The 18,541-nt window shown below is 47.0% G+C and overlaps 1 protein-coding gene across 5 annotated transcripts in view; it reads left to right on the top strand.

Moving 5' to 3' along the window:
• The window catches only part of IL15 (interleukin 15), a 97,303-nt gene that overhangs the window by 40,172 nt on the left and 38,590 nt on the right, over window positions 1-18,541 (top strand). For 3 of the 5 annotated variants that reach the window (XM_075929903.1, XM_075929902.1, XM_006121621.4), the window contains exon 2: window positions 17,686-17,815. In XM_075929903.1, the coding sequence (XP_075786018.1) occupies window positions 17,753-17,815 (63 nt within the window). In that variant the 5' untranslated portion in view covers window positions 17,686-17,752. Of the gene's footprint in view, window positions 1-8,715; window positions 9,361-17,685; window positions 17,816-18,541 lie in introns of all 5 variants that reach the window. The other 2 variants (XM_075929904.1, XM_075929901.1) reach the window with 1 other exon arrangement.

The following is an 18,541-nucleotide window of genomic DNA, read 5'->3' as shown; positions in this document are numbered from 1 at the left end:
GTAGATGCTTCCAATTTCAAAATAAGTTATTTTGAAATAAGCTACGCAATTGATGTAGCTCAATTTGTGTATCTTATTCCGAGTTAAGCCCTGCTGTGTAGAAGCACCCATAGTCACAAAACAGAGTGACTTCTGCACCTTTTGGTGCATGCTTGGATCCATGAGTCCCAATCTCTGCTGTGTTTAGGGATGTACAATTTCCAGAAACTTTGAAGGCGTGTGTGTGTATGTGTGTATTTTAAGGGAAAAAGAGAGAAACTTGTAAAAAAGTTGAAATATCTGGAGTAGTTACTTGCTTTTCAAAACTAAACTTTTGATACTTCTTTAAGAATGAGCTGTATCTATTATATATTTTGAAGAGTTTGATTGTTTGTTGGTGGATTTGCTTGTGCAATAAAGTCATACTTTGCAACTACCTGCAGATACCAAAATTGGTATAAACAATCCTGCCACTTATATTAGATGAATGCACTACTTTTTACACTGTGTTGAGAGACAGGACCCATTGACAGTCCAGAAGCCCCAAAGTTGGGGTCTATACCCACTTTCCGCAGGGCAAATAAGATCCTTAGACCGAGTTCTCAACAAATGTCCTTCTATCACGATACCTACGGCCTTCTGGCCTGATTCCAAACACAGTCCTTTCTATCAGGATATATACGGCCCTTTGAGCCTACTCCCAAAGTACAATTCCCTCTGTTGTGATAAATATGGCCCTGAAGGCTCAGTCCCAAAGTACAATTCCCTCTATTGGGGTAAATACGGTCCTGCGGGTTCAGTCCCAAACATACTCCCCTCTCTCAGGGTCCCTATGGCCTAGAGAGGCCTAGTCCAAAGGGAAGCCTCCCCAAATTACTAGGGAGCAGGGTTGTTGTGAGGTAGGGAGACCCGGGCCTTCCCACTCTACTAGGTCCCAGCCCAGGGCCCTGTTGGCAGTGGAGGATTTCACTGCCTGCTCAGTGGGGATTCTGGCGGAAGCGAGCCGAGCTCCCGGGAGACCATCCTCCACCCTGGGCCACTTCCCACCATTCCCAGTACGTTGTTCAAGTCTCGGAGCGTTACTTGGTGGGTCAGACCTCCCTGGCCAGGGCTGTTGCTGAGGCTGTGGCTGCTGCCAGGATTGCTGCTCGCGGGGGCGGGAGTGGTGGTGGTGGTGGTGGCGGCGGCGGCGGCGGCGGCGGCGGCGGCTGCTGCTGCTGCTGCTGCTGCAGGGGGCTGTTCAGGAGCTCAAGCCTGAGTTTCTTCCCCTCTGGCAGTCAGTCCAGACTGAGTAGCTCCGTGGGTTTTTATACCCAGCTTTCCCTGGGAGCATGCCCAGCAGGGCTATGGGGGTGGGGCCTTTTCAGCCAGCTGGGACAGGGACACTCCCTACTCCTGGCAGATACACCCTGTCACACACTGGAATAGGTTGGGTGAAAAGTTTAAATAATTATTTTTATTTTTCATTGGAAAAAAGTCATGGGTATTATGAGTACAGTTCATAAAAATATTTGCTAACAAAATTAAAATTGAGTCACCTATTCAACTGCCCTTTTAGTGCAAAGGACATTTTTACTGTTAAAAAAATTACAAAATAATTCAAATTAGTTATGGGAAGGGGAATGGAAGGTTTACGGTTTCTGACTCAAATTTACTATATATGGTAATGATTCAATAAAATGAATAATGTTTGAAATTGAAATCCTACAAATTTAAAACTGTTCTTTTGCAAGCACATTAATAAAAAACTCTATTGCATATATTTAATTTCTTGAACTTTCCTGTAAATGTAATCTGCGCAAAATGACTTTGCCTGGTTAATGACAGGCTTCACCTGCTTGTTATGTATAATTTAGTTCACACATAGAAAGCACTCTTAGGTATATTTATTAAATAAGGAAAAATTCTTTGCTTTGAGTAATGACAGAGTATTATCTAGTAATAGTGAAAATAGAAAGTATCAGTGTTGTTGACTTGTATACAAAAAAAGCTGTGCCTGTAGAGCTCAGAAATAGTATAGAGACGTGATGTTCTAATGCAGCTGTTCTCAACTGCTGGTCTGCGGCTCACTGCTGGGCCATGGTTCACTGGCTGCCAGGCTGCGGTGGCTTTGGGGGCTGGGGCTTGGGTACATGACTCTCGCCACGGCTGTTGGGAGAAGCATGTCCTGCCCCGCCTCTCAGCCAGCCAGTGCCAGGCAGGGTTGGGGTCTCTTCTCAGTCACCGAAGAGCGCTTCCCTGCATGGTGGCTCTCCCGTCATTCAGGGAAGCACTCTTCTGCAGCCGGGAAGAGACCCCAGCCCTGCCCTGCACTGTTGGCTGAGAGGTGGAGCAGGACACGCCTCTCCCAATAGTCATGACAGGAGGGGAGGTGCTCGGCAGTGTACCCCAGTCCTGGCCCCCAGAGCTACTGTGACACAGGCAGCAGCGCAGGGTTAGGTGAGGGGGCAGGGCAGACAGTAGTGGCTCCAGGGATGGGGCTAGTGCAGGCTGAGCTAGTAGTGGGGGGCTTTGGGGGCAGGGCTGGCACTGAGTCGTTCTGGGGACTAGCCTGGGAGAGGCTCTGGGAGGCTCTGGGGGAGGGGGGATTGGGTGCGGTGGGTCAATGGAAACAGGAGGCTGGTACACGAAGGTCTGGTGGAGGGGCTCTAAGGGGTGGGGGTCTGGCACTGAGGCATTTGGGATGGAGAACTGGCACTGGGGGGCTCTGAGGGCAGGAGGCTGACAATGTGGGGGCTGGTCCACCAAACGTTTGTGAATGGCTTTGCTGATTCTCAGTATCAAAAAGTTTGGGAAACACTGTTCTAATGCAGATTGAAAAGAAACCAACGCTTTCATAGAGAGAGCTCAGAAAATGAACATCCCTCTGCATAGTCACTATCATGCAGTTAACAGAGCACAATAAAGTAAACACCAGACTCTTTAATAGTGCATTATCATCATATGTAGAGATCACAAAAGTAGGCAAATCAAATCATCCTATAAGTAAAATGTAATATAACTTAAGCATCTTAGTTACCAATATAATCTTGGAAATGCTAGCATAGCTTAAGCTTTTCCTTGTGACTTTTCTAATGAGAATGTGTGTCCAAAAGATCCACAACTTTTGATTCTGGATTTTTTGGATTCTTCATTAAACTGAAGATCTTCACAAAGTGAAATAAGCTTCTCAGCCTTTTCACATTAGCCTTGATTGTGTGTGTCTGTATTTCTAAACATTAACTCATTTCTTTCACATGCTGTAGAAGATGGAAGAATCTAAAGCAAATAATAAGCAAGTGGAGTCAGAGATGTTTGTACAAAGGCTTTGCAACCATGTTGTCGGAGTAATATGCTTAGCAGATTCCCAGACTGCATTGCTGGACCAGATACCTGAAGAGATTCTGCAATATTTGAAAATTACCTTTTTAACATCTAGTCTAAGTGTGTGTTTGTTTAAAAATACAGTCAAATGCTGTATCAGTGCTATCATCATAAACATTGCTACCTTTGAACCATCAATCAAAGAAGATTGCAACAGCATGTATTGGTTTGCAACAAAATTCTTCCTGTCTGTGAAACAGTTTTTCACTTTTATTTCTTCCTGACATCTGAGTGGAGATGCACTTAAATCCTCAGTTAACTTCATCTTTGCCATAAATTGAGGAATGGCTGAAAAAATTGCTTGCATTGATTCAGACGGAGAAGCAATTGGATCTAGAGTAATTAGAGTCCTGAAGGTGAATCCAGAAGATAGGACAGTATGTCATACCCTTTGAACTACTTTAGATTTTAATTGTTTCTTGAACGGATTCTTTGTTTTTACTAAACTTTCGAATGTCATCTGCTGACCCTGCTCCTCGGATGGGGCTTTGTTGCCAGCCCTGTAGCCGGCTCCTTGGGAGCAGGCTGGAAGCTCCTATCTGTGATGGGTCCCTGCCTCATTGGGCCTCTACCAGTTAAGCTGACCCAGTAAGCATCACACGTTACATCTCTACACCACATATCTTCATTTTGTTTTGCTAGAAAATTTCAGTGTTACTATTTTATTATTACCATGCTTTTCATCATGCTTCTTCTTAAAGGCTGCAGCTATAATATGAGTAGTGGTAACTTCTTTTGTGCTTGTAAAGATCATTTTCAATGTGCCAAACTTCATGAAATCATTAAGAAGTAGGTTTAGGCCATAGGAAGCAAATCGCATTGCAGTATTGTGTGGCTATTAGTCCACTCTGATGCCTCTTGCTGTTTTCATATTACTGACGTGAGTCATCAGAACAGATAGTTTCCCACTTCCAATCTTCTCTAGCACTTCACTAATACACTTTATAAGTTTATAGTACTGTATGTCTCTTCTCTCTTATTTCAGTACTCTTATAAAAAACTGGTTGAGGGGTTGAGGTTATAATTCCTCCCTCCAAGGTATTTGTCCAGCCATTTGCAAGAATTGCTAGACAAAGAACACCATTCATTTTTTTTCTTGCACAGTTTGCAGCTTCCTCAAACAATGTCTAATAGGTAACTGGTGTGATGGTCTTAATGGTTTAAATGCTGCCAGTAATTGTGTTCAGTGACTGATAATGGAGTACCAGAAGTGTATCTCGCTCTTGTGGTCTAGGCCACTATCTAAGCCTGCTTCTGCAGCTGATCCTCTAATCTAGGGTTAGATTTAGGTTGTATTTAGATCTCCTGGAAGCAGCAGCAACCTGTCACCTAAGTTCTTATCACCCCAATCCCTGTGCCAGCCAACAGGCCCAGAGCCAACTAGGTGGCCTCTCCCCTCTTGGGAAGAGCAGAGCTCCCACATGGCATTATTATCTTTGACAAAGAGAGATAGTCTGGCAACAGGAAATCAAGAGTGGGATTTCCTCTCCCTCCCCCTAATCAACTAGGGCTCTGAGGCCAGCTCTCTTTTCTGCTTGTCCACCAATGAATTAGTCATTGTAGGGGTAGGCTTGGCCCTTTCACTTTGCAGCCACATACATCTGAAAAGTGGGGGGCTCCACTGTAACTGTAAGGCAATGGTGGCAGCAAAAAGGGGTAGGTTCAATATCTCGCTGTTCCTCCTACCACTGCAAAACAGAACCAGCTTGAGCCCTCACCCAGAAATCTAGGAATGCTAACCAACACCCTGTGCACCTCTAGCAGGCATTACTCCTCCATTCTTAAGCAGTGAGTCTATGTGTAACAAAAGTAAGACTATTAACAGGCGAGAGTATGGCCTGTTAACTGGGGGAAACAGCAGCACAACGATTCATAAGTAAGTAAACCATAAGTAAACACCCACCCCACACTATACTGAGCAGTAGTCTGTTGTCTACTTATCTCTGCCACTATTGATGCCCGAAGTCATGCTGCTGCTTCTGGTACTGCTCGCTGCTACTGCCTCAGCCGCTGTTGTTGCCTACTCATGTTGCTGCTGTCTCGGCTTGCTGTTGCCTTTAGCTGCGATGCCATGTGCCGAAGCTCTTCCACTTACCCCGGTTCTTAGAGATTCGTCTGCTAGTGGGGAACCTCTGAGTTTCTTCTTCTACACTACTTTTCATCACATCACTCCTCACACCAGCTCTAAGGCTCAGCCTCCTAGACTAGCTCATAAGTGATCTCAGTTAGAGGGGTTACGGAGAAGAAATAAGGACTCTCAGGCTACATTTACACTGCAGGAATTTGTTGGCAGAGGCCATGCAAATGAAGTGATCATTAGCATTTCTCACGCTCTCATTTGGATAGTCTCTTCTGACCCATTTTGCAGAAGAGGTTTTTGTGGAAAAAAACCACAGTGTAGACGGGGCAAAAAACTCTTTTGCGCAAGATCCTGTATACCTGCTTTTTTGAGGAATAAAGGTTCTTGCACAAAACAGCTTTTTTGTACAAAATGGCCCCGTCTACACTGCGTTTTTTTGCGCAAAAGCCTCTTCTGCAAAACAGATCGGAAAAGACTATGCAAATGAGAGCACGAGAAATGCTAATGAGCGATTCATTTGCATTGCCTCTGCCAACGCATTCCTGCAGTGTAGACGTAGCCGCAGTTGAGTAATACCAGTTCTGTCTTTAAACACCAGAAGAGGCAAATCAAATACCCTCTAGAACAGTGTTTCTTAAACTGTGTTCCGGGGAACACTGGTGTGCCATGAGGCATCGGAGGTGTGCGGCGGAGAACAACAGAGTTAAAAATGGCCACTTTTTTTTTTTTTGCTCAACAAAAAATCTTTGGTGTTCCTCATAAAAAAAAATATTGTTTGGTGTTCCTCAGTCTTAAAAAGTTTAAGAAACACTGCTCTAGAACTCTTTTAGCAGAGTCTATGACACCAGGTAGGAACACCTGTCCCCACCCACTCTTTCTTTCACTTGGGTTTGGCATCACTTAACCCCTGCGCTCAGTCACCTAGACTATGTCTACACTGCTGGGGTTTTTTCAGAAAAAGGTTTGCAAATTGCGAACCGCAATTTGCGTACCTTTTTCCAATTCTACATGGGGCCAAATGTCAGAAAAATCTCCTCTTTTGGAAGAGCTCTTATTCCTCATAAAATGAGGACTACGGGGCTTCCGAAAGAGCACATATGCTCTTCTGAAAAATATTTCGGAAGAGTAGATGCGTTCCCTGGACATGGCAGAGTTTTTCTGGGATACCTAGCCCGAAAAAACTCTGTAGTGTAGACGTAGCCTTACTGAGTGAGTTAAACATTAGATGGACCCTCCATTCTCTATTACAGCACATCATATTCAGTTCAGCTGCCCTTTACAGCAAGGATAATATGTAATGATCTCATCACGCAAGATTAAAATGAATTTTAACCTCAAATCAGCCAAAATTGATTACTTCGGCAAAAAAGGACAGTCTGCTGATCATCTAGGGCTAGGCTAAGAGGGTATGTCTGCAAATAAGGTCTGGTTGGTCTGGAGGCTTTTCCCCCAGTTCATCAATAGATGGCACAGCTCATTTGGACTTACACACAATATTTAATAAAAACCCTCAGCTGAAGTCTATCAAGCAGAGTGCCAATGTAAAATCAGGGGGATGAGAGGATAAAGCTTAAGTGTGGGACTTTTTTTTAACTATGAAATTGGTGAAAAACAGCAATAATATTTGGAAGTCAGTCATTTGGCAACAGGAGTGGTACCGTATAATTAAACTGTCAGCCTTGCTCATAGACTATTACCAGCAGATAATAATAAAATGTGTGCATCATTGTGAATCACTGTATGGTATGTCATGCTGCAACAAATAAGATGGTTCCAATGTTAGCATACAGTGATCACTTAAAAATTGTTACCATTATGGGCCTTATAAATCAAAATCTATAGTGTAATAGTTTAATGGCTATCTGTAGTGGCAATGCTGGAAAATTGTTTAGCAGTGAATGGCCAATTTTTTTTTCCAATGAAGAATGATTTTTACAGTACTGCATTGTAAAAGCGCAGACAGAGATAGATGGCATAACATTTAACAATTTTAATTCTTTATTTTCTATTGAAAGATGCTTATATAAAAAAACCTTGGACTTGTGTTTACCATTTAAATTCTTTTTCTAGTTTCATTTTTAGGTATTATAATAAATTCAAAGTGAGTTTGGTGCTCGCTGTCTATTTTTGAGCATTATACAGGCAGTCCCCGACTTACGTCGGATCCGACTTACAAACGGGGCTTTCTCGCCCCGGAGCTCGCAGGCAGCGGGACCGCCCAGAGCGCAGTGGTCCCGCCACCTCGACCTCCAGGATGAGAAAAGCTGCTCCGGGTACCCCTGGTCTGCTGGGGACCGTCTCCAGCAGACCAGGGACACCCGGAGCAAAGCCACAGCAGTGGCGGGGTGCCGCCGCTGCGGCTTTGCTCCCCGTGTCCCTGGTCTGCTGGCGGGGGGGGCGCAGCTAGTGCGCCCCCACCCCCCATCAGACCAGGCTTTTGTTGTGGACCCTGGGGTAGAGCAGCTGGGGTGCTGCCGGGTTGGTCCTGCAGGGACCTACCTGGCAGCCCAGCTGTTCTGTCCCAGGCTGGAGATTCAGCTGCTGTTGAAACTGATCAGTGGCTGATTCCAGGAAGCTGGGGGCAGAGCAATTCTGCCTCCAGCTTCCTGTAGTCAGCTCCTGGTCAGTTTCAGCAGCAGCGTCTGAATCTGGAGCCAGTTCCGACTTACATACAAATTTAACTTAAGAACAAACCTATAGTCCCTATCTTGTACGTAACCTGGGGACTGCCTGTAAACAGAAAATGGCACTAACTTCTCCCTTGCTGCAGTCTCAGGAGAGAGGCAAGAACTAAGCATAGCAATTCTCTCCCTTGCACTTTCATGAGAGTTGAGGCACATTAGGTGGGGGTAGCGTGGAGAAGATTGTACATCTGTTCACCATTCTTTGACTACTGGAGAAAGAACTTTAGCTTGTAGTGTTGTTAAGCTAACACTTTCAATAAGCCACACATTTGCAAAATAAGATACAGTTGAAGAGTTTGTGGGTGTTTTTGAAAGCAAGAGTAGTTTTGTGTGAGGGAATAATGGCAATGGTTCAGGGCCTTGTTGCACATGTGTTTTTGTATTTTAAATAATGAGTCATACCAAATGACCTATTCTTTGTTTAAATGATGGAAAATTGCGCATAATTTGGAAACAGCATGAGCTCAATGAGCTAGTGCTCTCTTGAAGCTGCAGAATGGTTTTATAACCTTGACCAGTACACCAGTGGTGACTGCAGGTCTCTCTCTTAGGAGCTTCCTCCCTGGAAGGAGCAATAGAAACCAAGGATTTTCTTTTCTCTTCCCACAGCTCTGAAAGAGGTTGCAAGAGCTGGGAATTCTTGTTCCTCAGGCTGCCTTCCACCAGGCCCTACCTGCTCCGATAGGTGTTAAGAAAGAAAGAAAGGAAAGGAAATCAAAGCTGAAGAATCCATTGAGAAGGAATAGATAACCATTAAGATGGCAGTCTAGTGGTTTGGGCAATGATAAGAGGGCATCTATGGAAGCAAAAAAGGAGTCCAGAAGAAATGTTACTAAGCTTAAATTTTGACCTGTGATGAGCTGTATAACTGACTGATAGGCTGAGAGAGAAAAGATCATCTACAAACTTGCTAAGGCAAGAGCAAAACTGGTGAAGGGTGTGAATGAATTTGCTCAGATTAGATATGAACACAGAATATTGCAAAGGAATGGTGATTCAACCAAGTCTGGAGTGATTATTTGAATGAGGAGAATTCGAAGGAAGAATTAGAACATGTAAAATGAACTGGGGCATGATGGATTGCATACAGGAAGAAGAGTTTGTGGAGGCACTTAGGAAAATGGAAAAGGAGAAAGCATTTGGACATGATGAAGTACCAATGAATTTGTTGAAGTCATCGGGAAAGAGTCAAGTGACTCTTCAGTGACATTCTTGAGGGAAAAAATGCCAGATGAATGGCATAAAAGCTTTGTGGTAAATATTTTGAAAAATAAAGAAGATATTATAGTGTGTGCTGATTATCACCAAATTAAGCTGACAAACACTATGAAAGCATAGAAGAAGATTACTGAAAAGTGTCTGTATGGAACAATAGAAATTTGGAAGGATCAGTGTGGATTTGTGTTGAGAAGGAGTACATTTGATGCCATATTTGATCATTTGCATCTTGCCGGGCGCTGCCATTTTTAAAGCCCCGCTAGTTCGGACTCCGTGCCCGTGGCTACACGCGGCACGGACTAGGTGGTTCGGATTAGGCTTCCTATTCGAACTACCGGTACACCTCATGGTGTACCGGTAGTTCGAAATAGGAAGCCTAATCCGAACTGCCTAATCCAAACTACTTAGTCCGTGCCACGTGTAACCACGGGCACGGAGTCCGAACTAGCGAGGCTTTAAAAATGGCGGCTCCCGGCAAGATGCAAATGAAGCCCGGGAAATTCAAATCCCGGGCTTCATTTCCAACTTTGGTTGCCTACATTAACCACCCTAGTTCGAACTAGGGTGGTAGTGTAGACATACCCTTACATACCGAAACAAGTATTTGGTAGAATTTTGTGGCAGAGTGGTGTGCAGAAGCATATATCCATCTTGTCCAAGATATGCATGATGGAATGACGATGGTAGTCAAAACTGAATGCAGTGAAAGAGAATATTGTAAGAAAGCAGCCTTGGAATATGCCACTCACAAGGATTATGAGTTACATAGGCCCATGGTGTCCCTACTCCAGGACACAGGAGTCTAGCTTCACCAATGTTTGGGACCAGGTCTCTCCCACAGCCCCGCATGCTGCCTCCCCCTGTGCTGCCCCTGAGCTTCCCTGCCTGTGCCCTGGGCAGTGGCTGGATGCCACCTGCAGCTTTGTGTGACACTTCACTCTGCTGGCTCTCAGCATCAACTGTAGCTGCAGGGTCTTAGTGCCCCCTCACCAATATCCCCCCACTCACCCTACCAGGACATGCTGACCGAGTTTGACACTACCCTTTTGCCTCAGATGGATGCACCCTTCCCTTTTCTGACAGGACTCTCCACCAGTGCAGCCCTTCTCCTCCCCTGCATACATACACAGTCACTGCTCTTGCCCCATGCTGGTCAAACAGCTCCAACCCCCATCTCCAGTGAGGCTACAGTGAGGGACAGCAGCAGGCGAGGAGGCACACATGTGATGGCAAGCCCCTCCTGGCACCCGCCACAGGGAAGATAAGGGGGCTTTCAGGACCTGAGAGGGGCCATAGGAGCACATGCAGTGACAGTGGTGTGAGGTGAGTGTGCTGTTGGGGAAAAGAGGGACGTCCCTCCCCAGAGCTCACTGTTGCTGGCAGGGAGAGGGCTGGGAGGGAGTCCTCCTCTCTGGCCCCACAAACTCCTCTTCAGTCCCATCCCACCCAGGAGACTGCAGCCCCAGCCAGAGCCCTCACACTTCCTGTCCAGCCCCAACTCTCCTCCTGTGCCACATCCCTGAACTCCTCTTGCTCCATGCACCTCTCATTTCCAGTCTCCACCACAGCCCTGACTCTCGCACCCAACCCTCTGCCTAAACTCACAAAGCTGGGTACATCTTCCATGCAGTCAAATTTCAAATCCTTGTTCACAAGCATGGTCTACTATAGCATCTCAGTGAAACCATTGTAAGCATTTAAAATTAGCCAAACAAATTTGTTTGGAGAAATGACTGAACAATTTTGATAGAACTTAAAAAAACAACCACACACAACAAATCAGCCTGAGGCAGTCACTCAGGGGAAAAAAAAGTTCAGTCCAAATGGTGAAAGCTTGGCTAAGTAATAAGCAACAGACAATGGGATCATACAATAAAAAGAGTGAGGCAACTTTAACTATAGCCATCATTTTCTTCGGGCCTGTTCCCACTGAAGCCAATGGCAAAAGCCCCAGGGGGAACCCAGTTGTACAGGCAGTCCCCGGGTTACATGGATCCGATTTACATCGGATCCCTACTTACAAATGGGGTGAGGAAACCCCGCACTAGCTGCTTCCCCCCAGCAGACCAGGGAGATGCGGAGCGGCTTTTCTCAGCAGACACCTCAGCTTGAGAATAAAGGACTGAGGGAAGTGAGGTGTGGGAGAATAAAACTGAGCTCTGGAGAAATGTTTGGCTAGAGTTTCCCCTACAACAGTGGTCCCCAACCTTTAGAGGCTCCCGGGCGCCCGGGGGCGGGGCCACTCATGTGCCGGGCGCCCGAGGGGTGGGGCCACTCATGCGCTGGGCGCCCGGGGGCGGGGCTGCGCGTCCTGGGCCGGCACTGGCACCGCGCGCCCGCATGTGCCCTGGGGCTGGGGCCGCCCGAGCGCCGCGCACCAGGCGCCGGTGCGTGTCGCGTGCCTAGGGCAGGCGCCTCCAGTGCGCCGCGCGCCGGGGGTGGGGCCGGCCCAGGTTGTCGGCGGGCGCACACAAATGCCCCGGCGGGCGCCATGGCGGGCACCATGGCAGGGATCACTGCCCTACAATATGTACCAGTTCTGACTTACATACAAATTCAACTTAAGAACAAACCTACAGTCCCTATCTTGTACGTAACCCAGGGACTTCCTGTACTTCTATTCAAGCCAAACTGTAGCACTGGTATAGTGCTTTAATCAGTATTTTGGTATATGGTCTAATTATATTATACAGTAATTTGTTTGCTAGATTTGGTGTAGGTATTTATTAATTATATAAATGCTGAATTTACTGAAAGCTTTAGATCTCAGAATATTGAGTTTTCGTGAATCTTATGGTTAAAAAACATTAAGACATTGAATTGTTTTTTCTCTTTGGTTGTAAAAGTTCTTCTCAAAAAGAACATGGAAAAACCATGCTGTTGTGCCTCAGGCTATAGAAAGAATATGGTGAATTTCTGGACTGAGCCTTTGAGCAAATTTCCTCCACTCCTCCATGGTCAGTTTCAGCTTATTAAGCTCCCTTCCCTAGGTGCAGAATACTATGCAGGTGTGCCTGATTGGCACTGCCTCAGTGCCCGGATGCTTGTTAGGCTTACTGTCAGTGGGATGGAGGCATTTCCCATCACGCCCTGGTAGCAGCAGTTTTGACTTTGTGATTAAGCCTAACCATAAAAAACAGTTGGCACAAGTTAAAGGGAACCTCTCAGTCACAGCCATAACTAGACATCTCAGCATCTGTGGCAAACAAGCAGAGTTGTGCCCCCTAGTATTTTTTTTCATCATATTTCTGCCCAGAGGAGCCAGCAGGGCCTCAGGGTTGAAGGAGTGGGGCTGGTGGCAGCCAGCTGTCAGTGCTGTCTGGACCCACGCTGTCTGGCGTGCCCTCCCCACAGCCCTCAGACCTGTCTGGAATGAGCAAAGTGGTACTCTAGTGATGATTTTAAGACCCTGGGTCTCCAGTTTCCACTGCTGCCACAGTAGCAGCGGAGGTGGCTGAGCGCCACAGGCCCCTTTAAATCGTTAGGCCCCAAGGTAACTGACCCCTTTGCCGCCCCCCTCCATTAGCAGTCTTGTTTCCCCCCATTGATAGCGTGGGGGCATTATTTAAAGGTTTGGGGAGAGGGGGTCATGTGACTACCCCATAGAGGTTTTCACGCTGTTGGGCACACAGCTCAAGGGGAGTAAGCATTCGTGCATGGTGGGCCTTGGACAGAGTGCCACCTCTACCCCCAACTCACCTCTGTTGTCCCGCGTGCATCTCCTGTTGCTTCTAGCCCTATCTTTCTACCCCCGCAGTTTTGTGCCCTTGTCAGCTGTCCCACGCACCCCATTGTGATGATAGTTCTGCTCTTAAATGAATTTTAGCTTTTGTAAAATGAACTTTTAGAACATTTAAGACCAATAGCAATATTCCATAAATGTTGTTTAAATTGAAATGTCAACAGATTTTTTTTGAAAAATAAACATTCTCTCAAACTCTTTGCTTGTGTGCCAGAAACCAAAAGTGCATGTAAGAAAAGGTGACTACAACCAAATCAAAATTTAGTAGTTTACTTTCAGTGTTTTAGCTGAGACAAATGCACTACAAAAGGGAATGGGCTGTTAAGAAGACAGTAGGGGCGAGTATACACTAGGAAATAATTTCAAAATAAGTAAAATCAAAATAACAACTCCCAAAATAACAAAATTGAAATAGCGTGTCCCCACTATGGGAGAGTATCAAAATTAGTCAGAATTATTTCTAAATAGCACAGCCACGCTGACTGGAGCCTGCTGAGGACTTAGAGCTCCCAGAAGCACTCCATGGAGGGCACCAGGAGGGCAGACATTCCTGCTTGGTTAGGCAAGCTGTGACTGTGCTTTTAGGGGCTTCTCTTTATGCTGCATCTCACACGCTGCTCCTCCACTGCCTCCCCTCTCGCAAGACACCAGACGAACACAATGTGCTCTGGTTGCCTTTGCAGATGCCACAGCACTTACAACATAGAGCAGGAGCTCAGGGCCGGCTCGAGCCATTCCTGCGCTGCGGGTGCGCAACACATGCGCGGCTCCGCCCCCGGGTGCACAGCGCATGCGCAGTCCCGTGCCCTGGTGCACTGTGCACCTTACAGCTGCCATCGGGCACACGGCACCTAATTGCAGCTCTAAGGGGCGCCGCACAGCCCCCAGCCCCAGACGTGTGGTGCCTGATGGCAGCTCTAAGGGGCACCGCGCAGTCCCTGGCCCCGGGCACACAGCGCTGATGGCAGCTCTAAGGGGCGCTGCATGGCTGGGCGCGTGGCGCCCCTTACAGCTGCCATCAGGCGTCCCTGATAGGTTGGTGCCCCAGGCAGCTTCCCTGCTAGCCCCCCCTTTAATCCGGCCCTGCAGGAGCTGCTGCAAAGCATTGCCAGGCTCATGGGTCTCGTGCTGTGCCTCATAGCGCAGTTTGTCCAGACTTCCCACATGCTACTCCAGCAGGACGATGACCCTCATCAGCCAAGTCCTGGTGCTCCTGAAAATGCCCTCAATCCCCTGGCCACCATGGAACACCACTTCTGATGGAGGGACACCAGTTCAGACTGAAGTGACCGCATCGTCCTGCAGGTATGGGACAACCAGCAGTGGCATGCAGAAGGCCACCTTCCTCAAACTCTGAGTGCCTCACCCCTGCCTTCAGACCATAGGACACAGACTGCGACCAGCTATCTCCATGCAGAACTGCATCACCATCACCTTGTGGAAGCTCACCATGCCAGACAGCTACTGCTCTGTTGGGAACCAGTTTGGCGTGAGGAAATCCAGTCAGGGCTGTGCTGCTGCAAGTAGCCAAGGCCATAAACCATGTGTTGCCACGGAGGGTCGTCACTCCAGAGAATGTGGACACCATTGTTAATGGTTTTGCTGCCATGGGCTTCTCCAAGGGTATGTCTACACTACCACCCTAGTTTGAACTAGGGTGGTAATGTAGGCAACCAGAGTTGCAAATGAAGCCTGGGATTTGAATTTCCCGGGCTTCATTTGCATCTTGCCGGGAGCTGCCATTTTTAAATCTAATCTCTGAGCAGACACTGAAGGTCTCAATCAGACAATGACAATGTGCTTCAAACAAGGCCATATGTTGCCTCGACAGAGGGCACTTTCCTGCAGGGTCACAGACATCCCGGAGGAGCATCAGTACACCCTTGACCCAGAGACAAGCAGGCATGGAAAGGTGCTGGCTAGGCCAGGAGCCTGCAGGGAGAAGTGGGGGATAGGGTGCTATGGCTTCCTTCCATGTCCCACACATGCTGGGTCCAGCATTAGCGGCATCCCACAGAAATCAAACTTTTATCCCTGCCAGCTGAAGGAGGGGGTTGTTGGAGGAGTTGTGTGTGAGCGAGGGAGGCCGCTTGCCTGAGAGAGTGGTACTGGGGTCCTCTCCTCTTCCTCCTCCAAACAAGTTCCCCTCCATATCGCCACACTTGACCGAGAGTGGTTGCTGACCGAGTGCAGGCATGACCCTGTACCGTGTGAGGCACTGCTGTTTGGTTCCATGACCCCAGCTTCCTTAGTGGTGGCTTGTTGTGGGAAGGTATCCCACCACAGAGCCCGGAGTAAGGCAGGTCTCTCCAGGAGACTTGTGAGAAGGACCAAGGGATTCCTGCATGAAAGCGTCATGGGGCTGAGTGTTCCGGCCTGGTGCACCGTGTGCTCCCACGGGCTGTTATGTGACCCCCCCCACCAGACCAGTAGTCAGAGTGAAGAGCACGCAGCCCCTCACAGCCCATCGTCTGCCCTGCATCTGTATAGGGAAAGTTAAAGAACTCACCTGACGTGCCTTCCTTGAGTTCATCTGAAGTCTGGGAGACAACCTGGGGTGAGGGGGACCAGCTCCAAGATGAAGAGCAGCTCCTGACTGGCGGGTCTCCTCCTCTTCATCCATAACCCTGCCCTCGTCCAGGCTGATGTCAGGAGTGTGTAGGCCAGACTCGATGACGACTAGAAGGGGGGAAGTGACTGGCCTCCCTCCCAGGATGGCATCTGAACTGTTCATAAAAGCAGCAGGTGTATGATGCCATCCCAGAGCGTGTTCTCTACTCCCTGGTCTTGTTATAGGCTTGCTGGGGCTCTTCTATCTTCATGCAGTTCTTGTCGAGGGTCCGGATGTGGCCTTTGTCAGCCAGGCTGGCGACCATCCGGCCATACACATCAGCATTCCTTTTTCTGGTTCAGAGATCCTGGAGCTTGGTCTCCTTGCCCCAGACCTCAATGAGGTCCAGGATTTCCATACCAGTCAAGGCCAGTGCTCTCCTGCATCCCTGGCCAGTGGCAGCTGAGGGTGCTGCAGGAATGATGGCAGTCGTGGGGGACTCAGAGGGAAGTGTGCCAAGACTCCGTCAGCTGATGCTGTTTGGCCCAGGGCTTGCCAAGGTGGTAACATGCTGCAAGCCCTTCTCCAGCAGCCTGCTATTTTCAGGTCCCCAGGAGAAGGGCAGCAATGGAGCTGGCAGGTGTGGCCAGAGTGGCCACAAGTGCAGCTCTGGAGGGCAGTTACGGTAGAGTCCAGATTATCCAACCTTCGATAATTCGACATTCCGCTTTATCCGACATAGCCGCCGGACCATTGTCAGCCAAGCACAGCGCGAGTATGTGGTCCCCAAGGTCAGCCGCCCTGCGCTGCTATGCCGCAGGCAGCCTCCCCAGCTGAAGAGGCTCCAGCAGCCTCCCATGGGTTAGAGCCTCCTGCCGGTGCCACTTGGTCCCCATCCCTGCCTAGCCCTTTCCCTCTCTGCAGCTCCCGGGCACAGGGCCATTCTCCTGGCCCGCACCTGGGAGCTGCAGGGAGGGAAAGGGCCAGGCAGGGATGGGGAGCAAGTGGCGCCGGCAAGAGCAGCATCAGCAACGCAAGGAGAGTGACGGGGCAGCAAGCAGGGCCATTCTCTCGGCCCGCGCCCAGGAGCTGCAGGGAGGGAAGGGGCCAGGCAGGAATGGGGACCAAGTGGCACCAGCAGGTATCCCTCCCTCTCTGCACTCCCTATTATCTGACATTTTCAGTTTAGGTTGGATAATCGGGATTCTACTGTATTTGGAATTAGCAGCTGCAGAGCATCCACACTAACGCTATTTTGAAATAACAATTTCAAAATAAGCATGATTCTCCCAGAAAAGCAGGAGTACAGATTTTCAAATAACCAGCCCATTATTTCAAAATAATGGGCTAGGTAGTGTGGTTGCTTCACTTGTTATTTTGAAATAAGGGGGGTTATTCTGAAATAACTCCCTAGTATAGAGCCTGCCTAGACAGCTGCTGTATTTCCAGTTAGCTACAGAATTCCTGCTTAAATAAAAATGGTGGGAAAAATGATGGGTCACTTCTTAAGAACTAACTGTCCTATCTTCCTGTTTTGTCATAATTACTTAATTTATTCTATTTTTAGATTCTTTAATAATATAGTGATTACAGCATGAGTTTTCTTACATCTGCATTGTGGATTTGTGCAGGGGCCAAGTGTGTGTGTGCACCAAAAGCAAAGTTTCAGTATTGTTTGGGCAATACTTCTATCACTGCATCAAGCGTGGACCTCTATTGACCTTAATGGTCAGAGTACTGCTCCTTCTTCGACTTAGCTTCTGTCTCTCTTGTGACCTGCCATTATGAAAAACAAAAAGTGATTCTGCCAAAATACCCTTAAAAAAACATATTTCACCATACAAAGATGACAGAAACAAGCGGGATCTCTGACACTTAACAGATAAATGCAGCCTTTTAAAGGTCTTGTTTTTCCAAAATTTAGAAGATTTAAAGATGATTTGCAAAAATAAATTACAATATTTTAGCAACTTTAGCTATATGTGTTGAATGCCCCCATTAAGTTGTTTGTTCTGAATGGTTTTCAGCACAGCATTAAACTTACTGGGTTTTTTTCCCCCACCTCTAGGCCCTCAAAAGAACTTTTGTCATGTAGTTACTCTGTTTCTGATTTGAATGATGTCCCAGCAAACACCATGCTGGTGATGGCCTGGTCACTATGGAACTCTGTTGGAGCATGGCACTGGCTAAGGACTCAGGTAAGTCAACTTTTTCACATTTAACAAAGGTTTAACTAGATGTTATATCATAAATGGTATATAATAATGAGGAAATATTTCAGCAATTACAACCCTACACTTCTATGATACTGTAAGTTCAAAACTTTAAATTAACCACCCTGATTTTTTTAGATGAAAAAATTGTTTCTCTTGTGTTTTGTCACTCCCTATTAGCTATTCTTATGAGAATGATTTCAAGAATGCTGAAGGTTCTTAGTTTAGTTAATTGGACTTCTTTATTTTTCTTTATTTAACACAGCAATATCAGTTTTACTCTTTTCTCATTCACTAGTTTGTTATTTAATAAACCTCTAGATTGTTACATTGTTTACCCTAGGCCAAAGGGTATTTGATGGAGGGAAAGTTATTGCTGTCAATATGCTTGTGTCCTTTATAGAAATATAGTGCTGAGTAGATATTTCAGAATTATGCCATTTGAATTTGAATTCTCAGAAGTAACACATTCCTATTGTGCATGTGCAAAAGTGGTGATACTGCATGGTTTGTAACTTGGTAAAACTGGGATGGATTTTGATGGGGACAGCGAATGGCTGACCTCAGAACTATTCTTCTCTCAAATGCCAAGTAATTATTTCAAACCACTGAGGTGCTGCTAGAGCTGTTCAAAAGTTGGTGGGAATTTTATTTGTTAAAGTAGCTAAAATTTGTATTTTTTTTCATGTATCTTATTCTTGAATATGGCCT

Source organism: Pelodiscus sinensis, chromosome 5 (assembly GCF_049634645.1).
Source record: "Pelodiscus sinensis isolate JC-2024 chromosome 5, ASM4963464v1, whole genome shotgun sequence".
In the NCBI taxonomy this organism is placed as follows: Eukaryota; Metazoa; Chordata; order Testudines; family Trionychidae; genus Pelodiscus; species Pelodiscus sinensis.
Note: the sequence above shows the minus strand (reverse complement) of the source record. Positions and strands in the feature narration are given on the sequence as shown.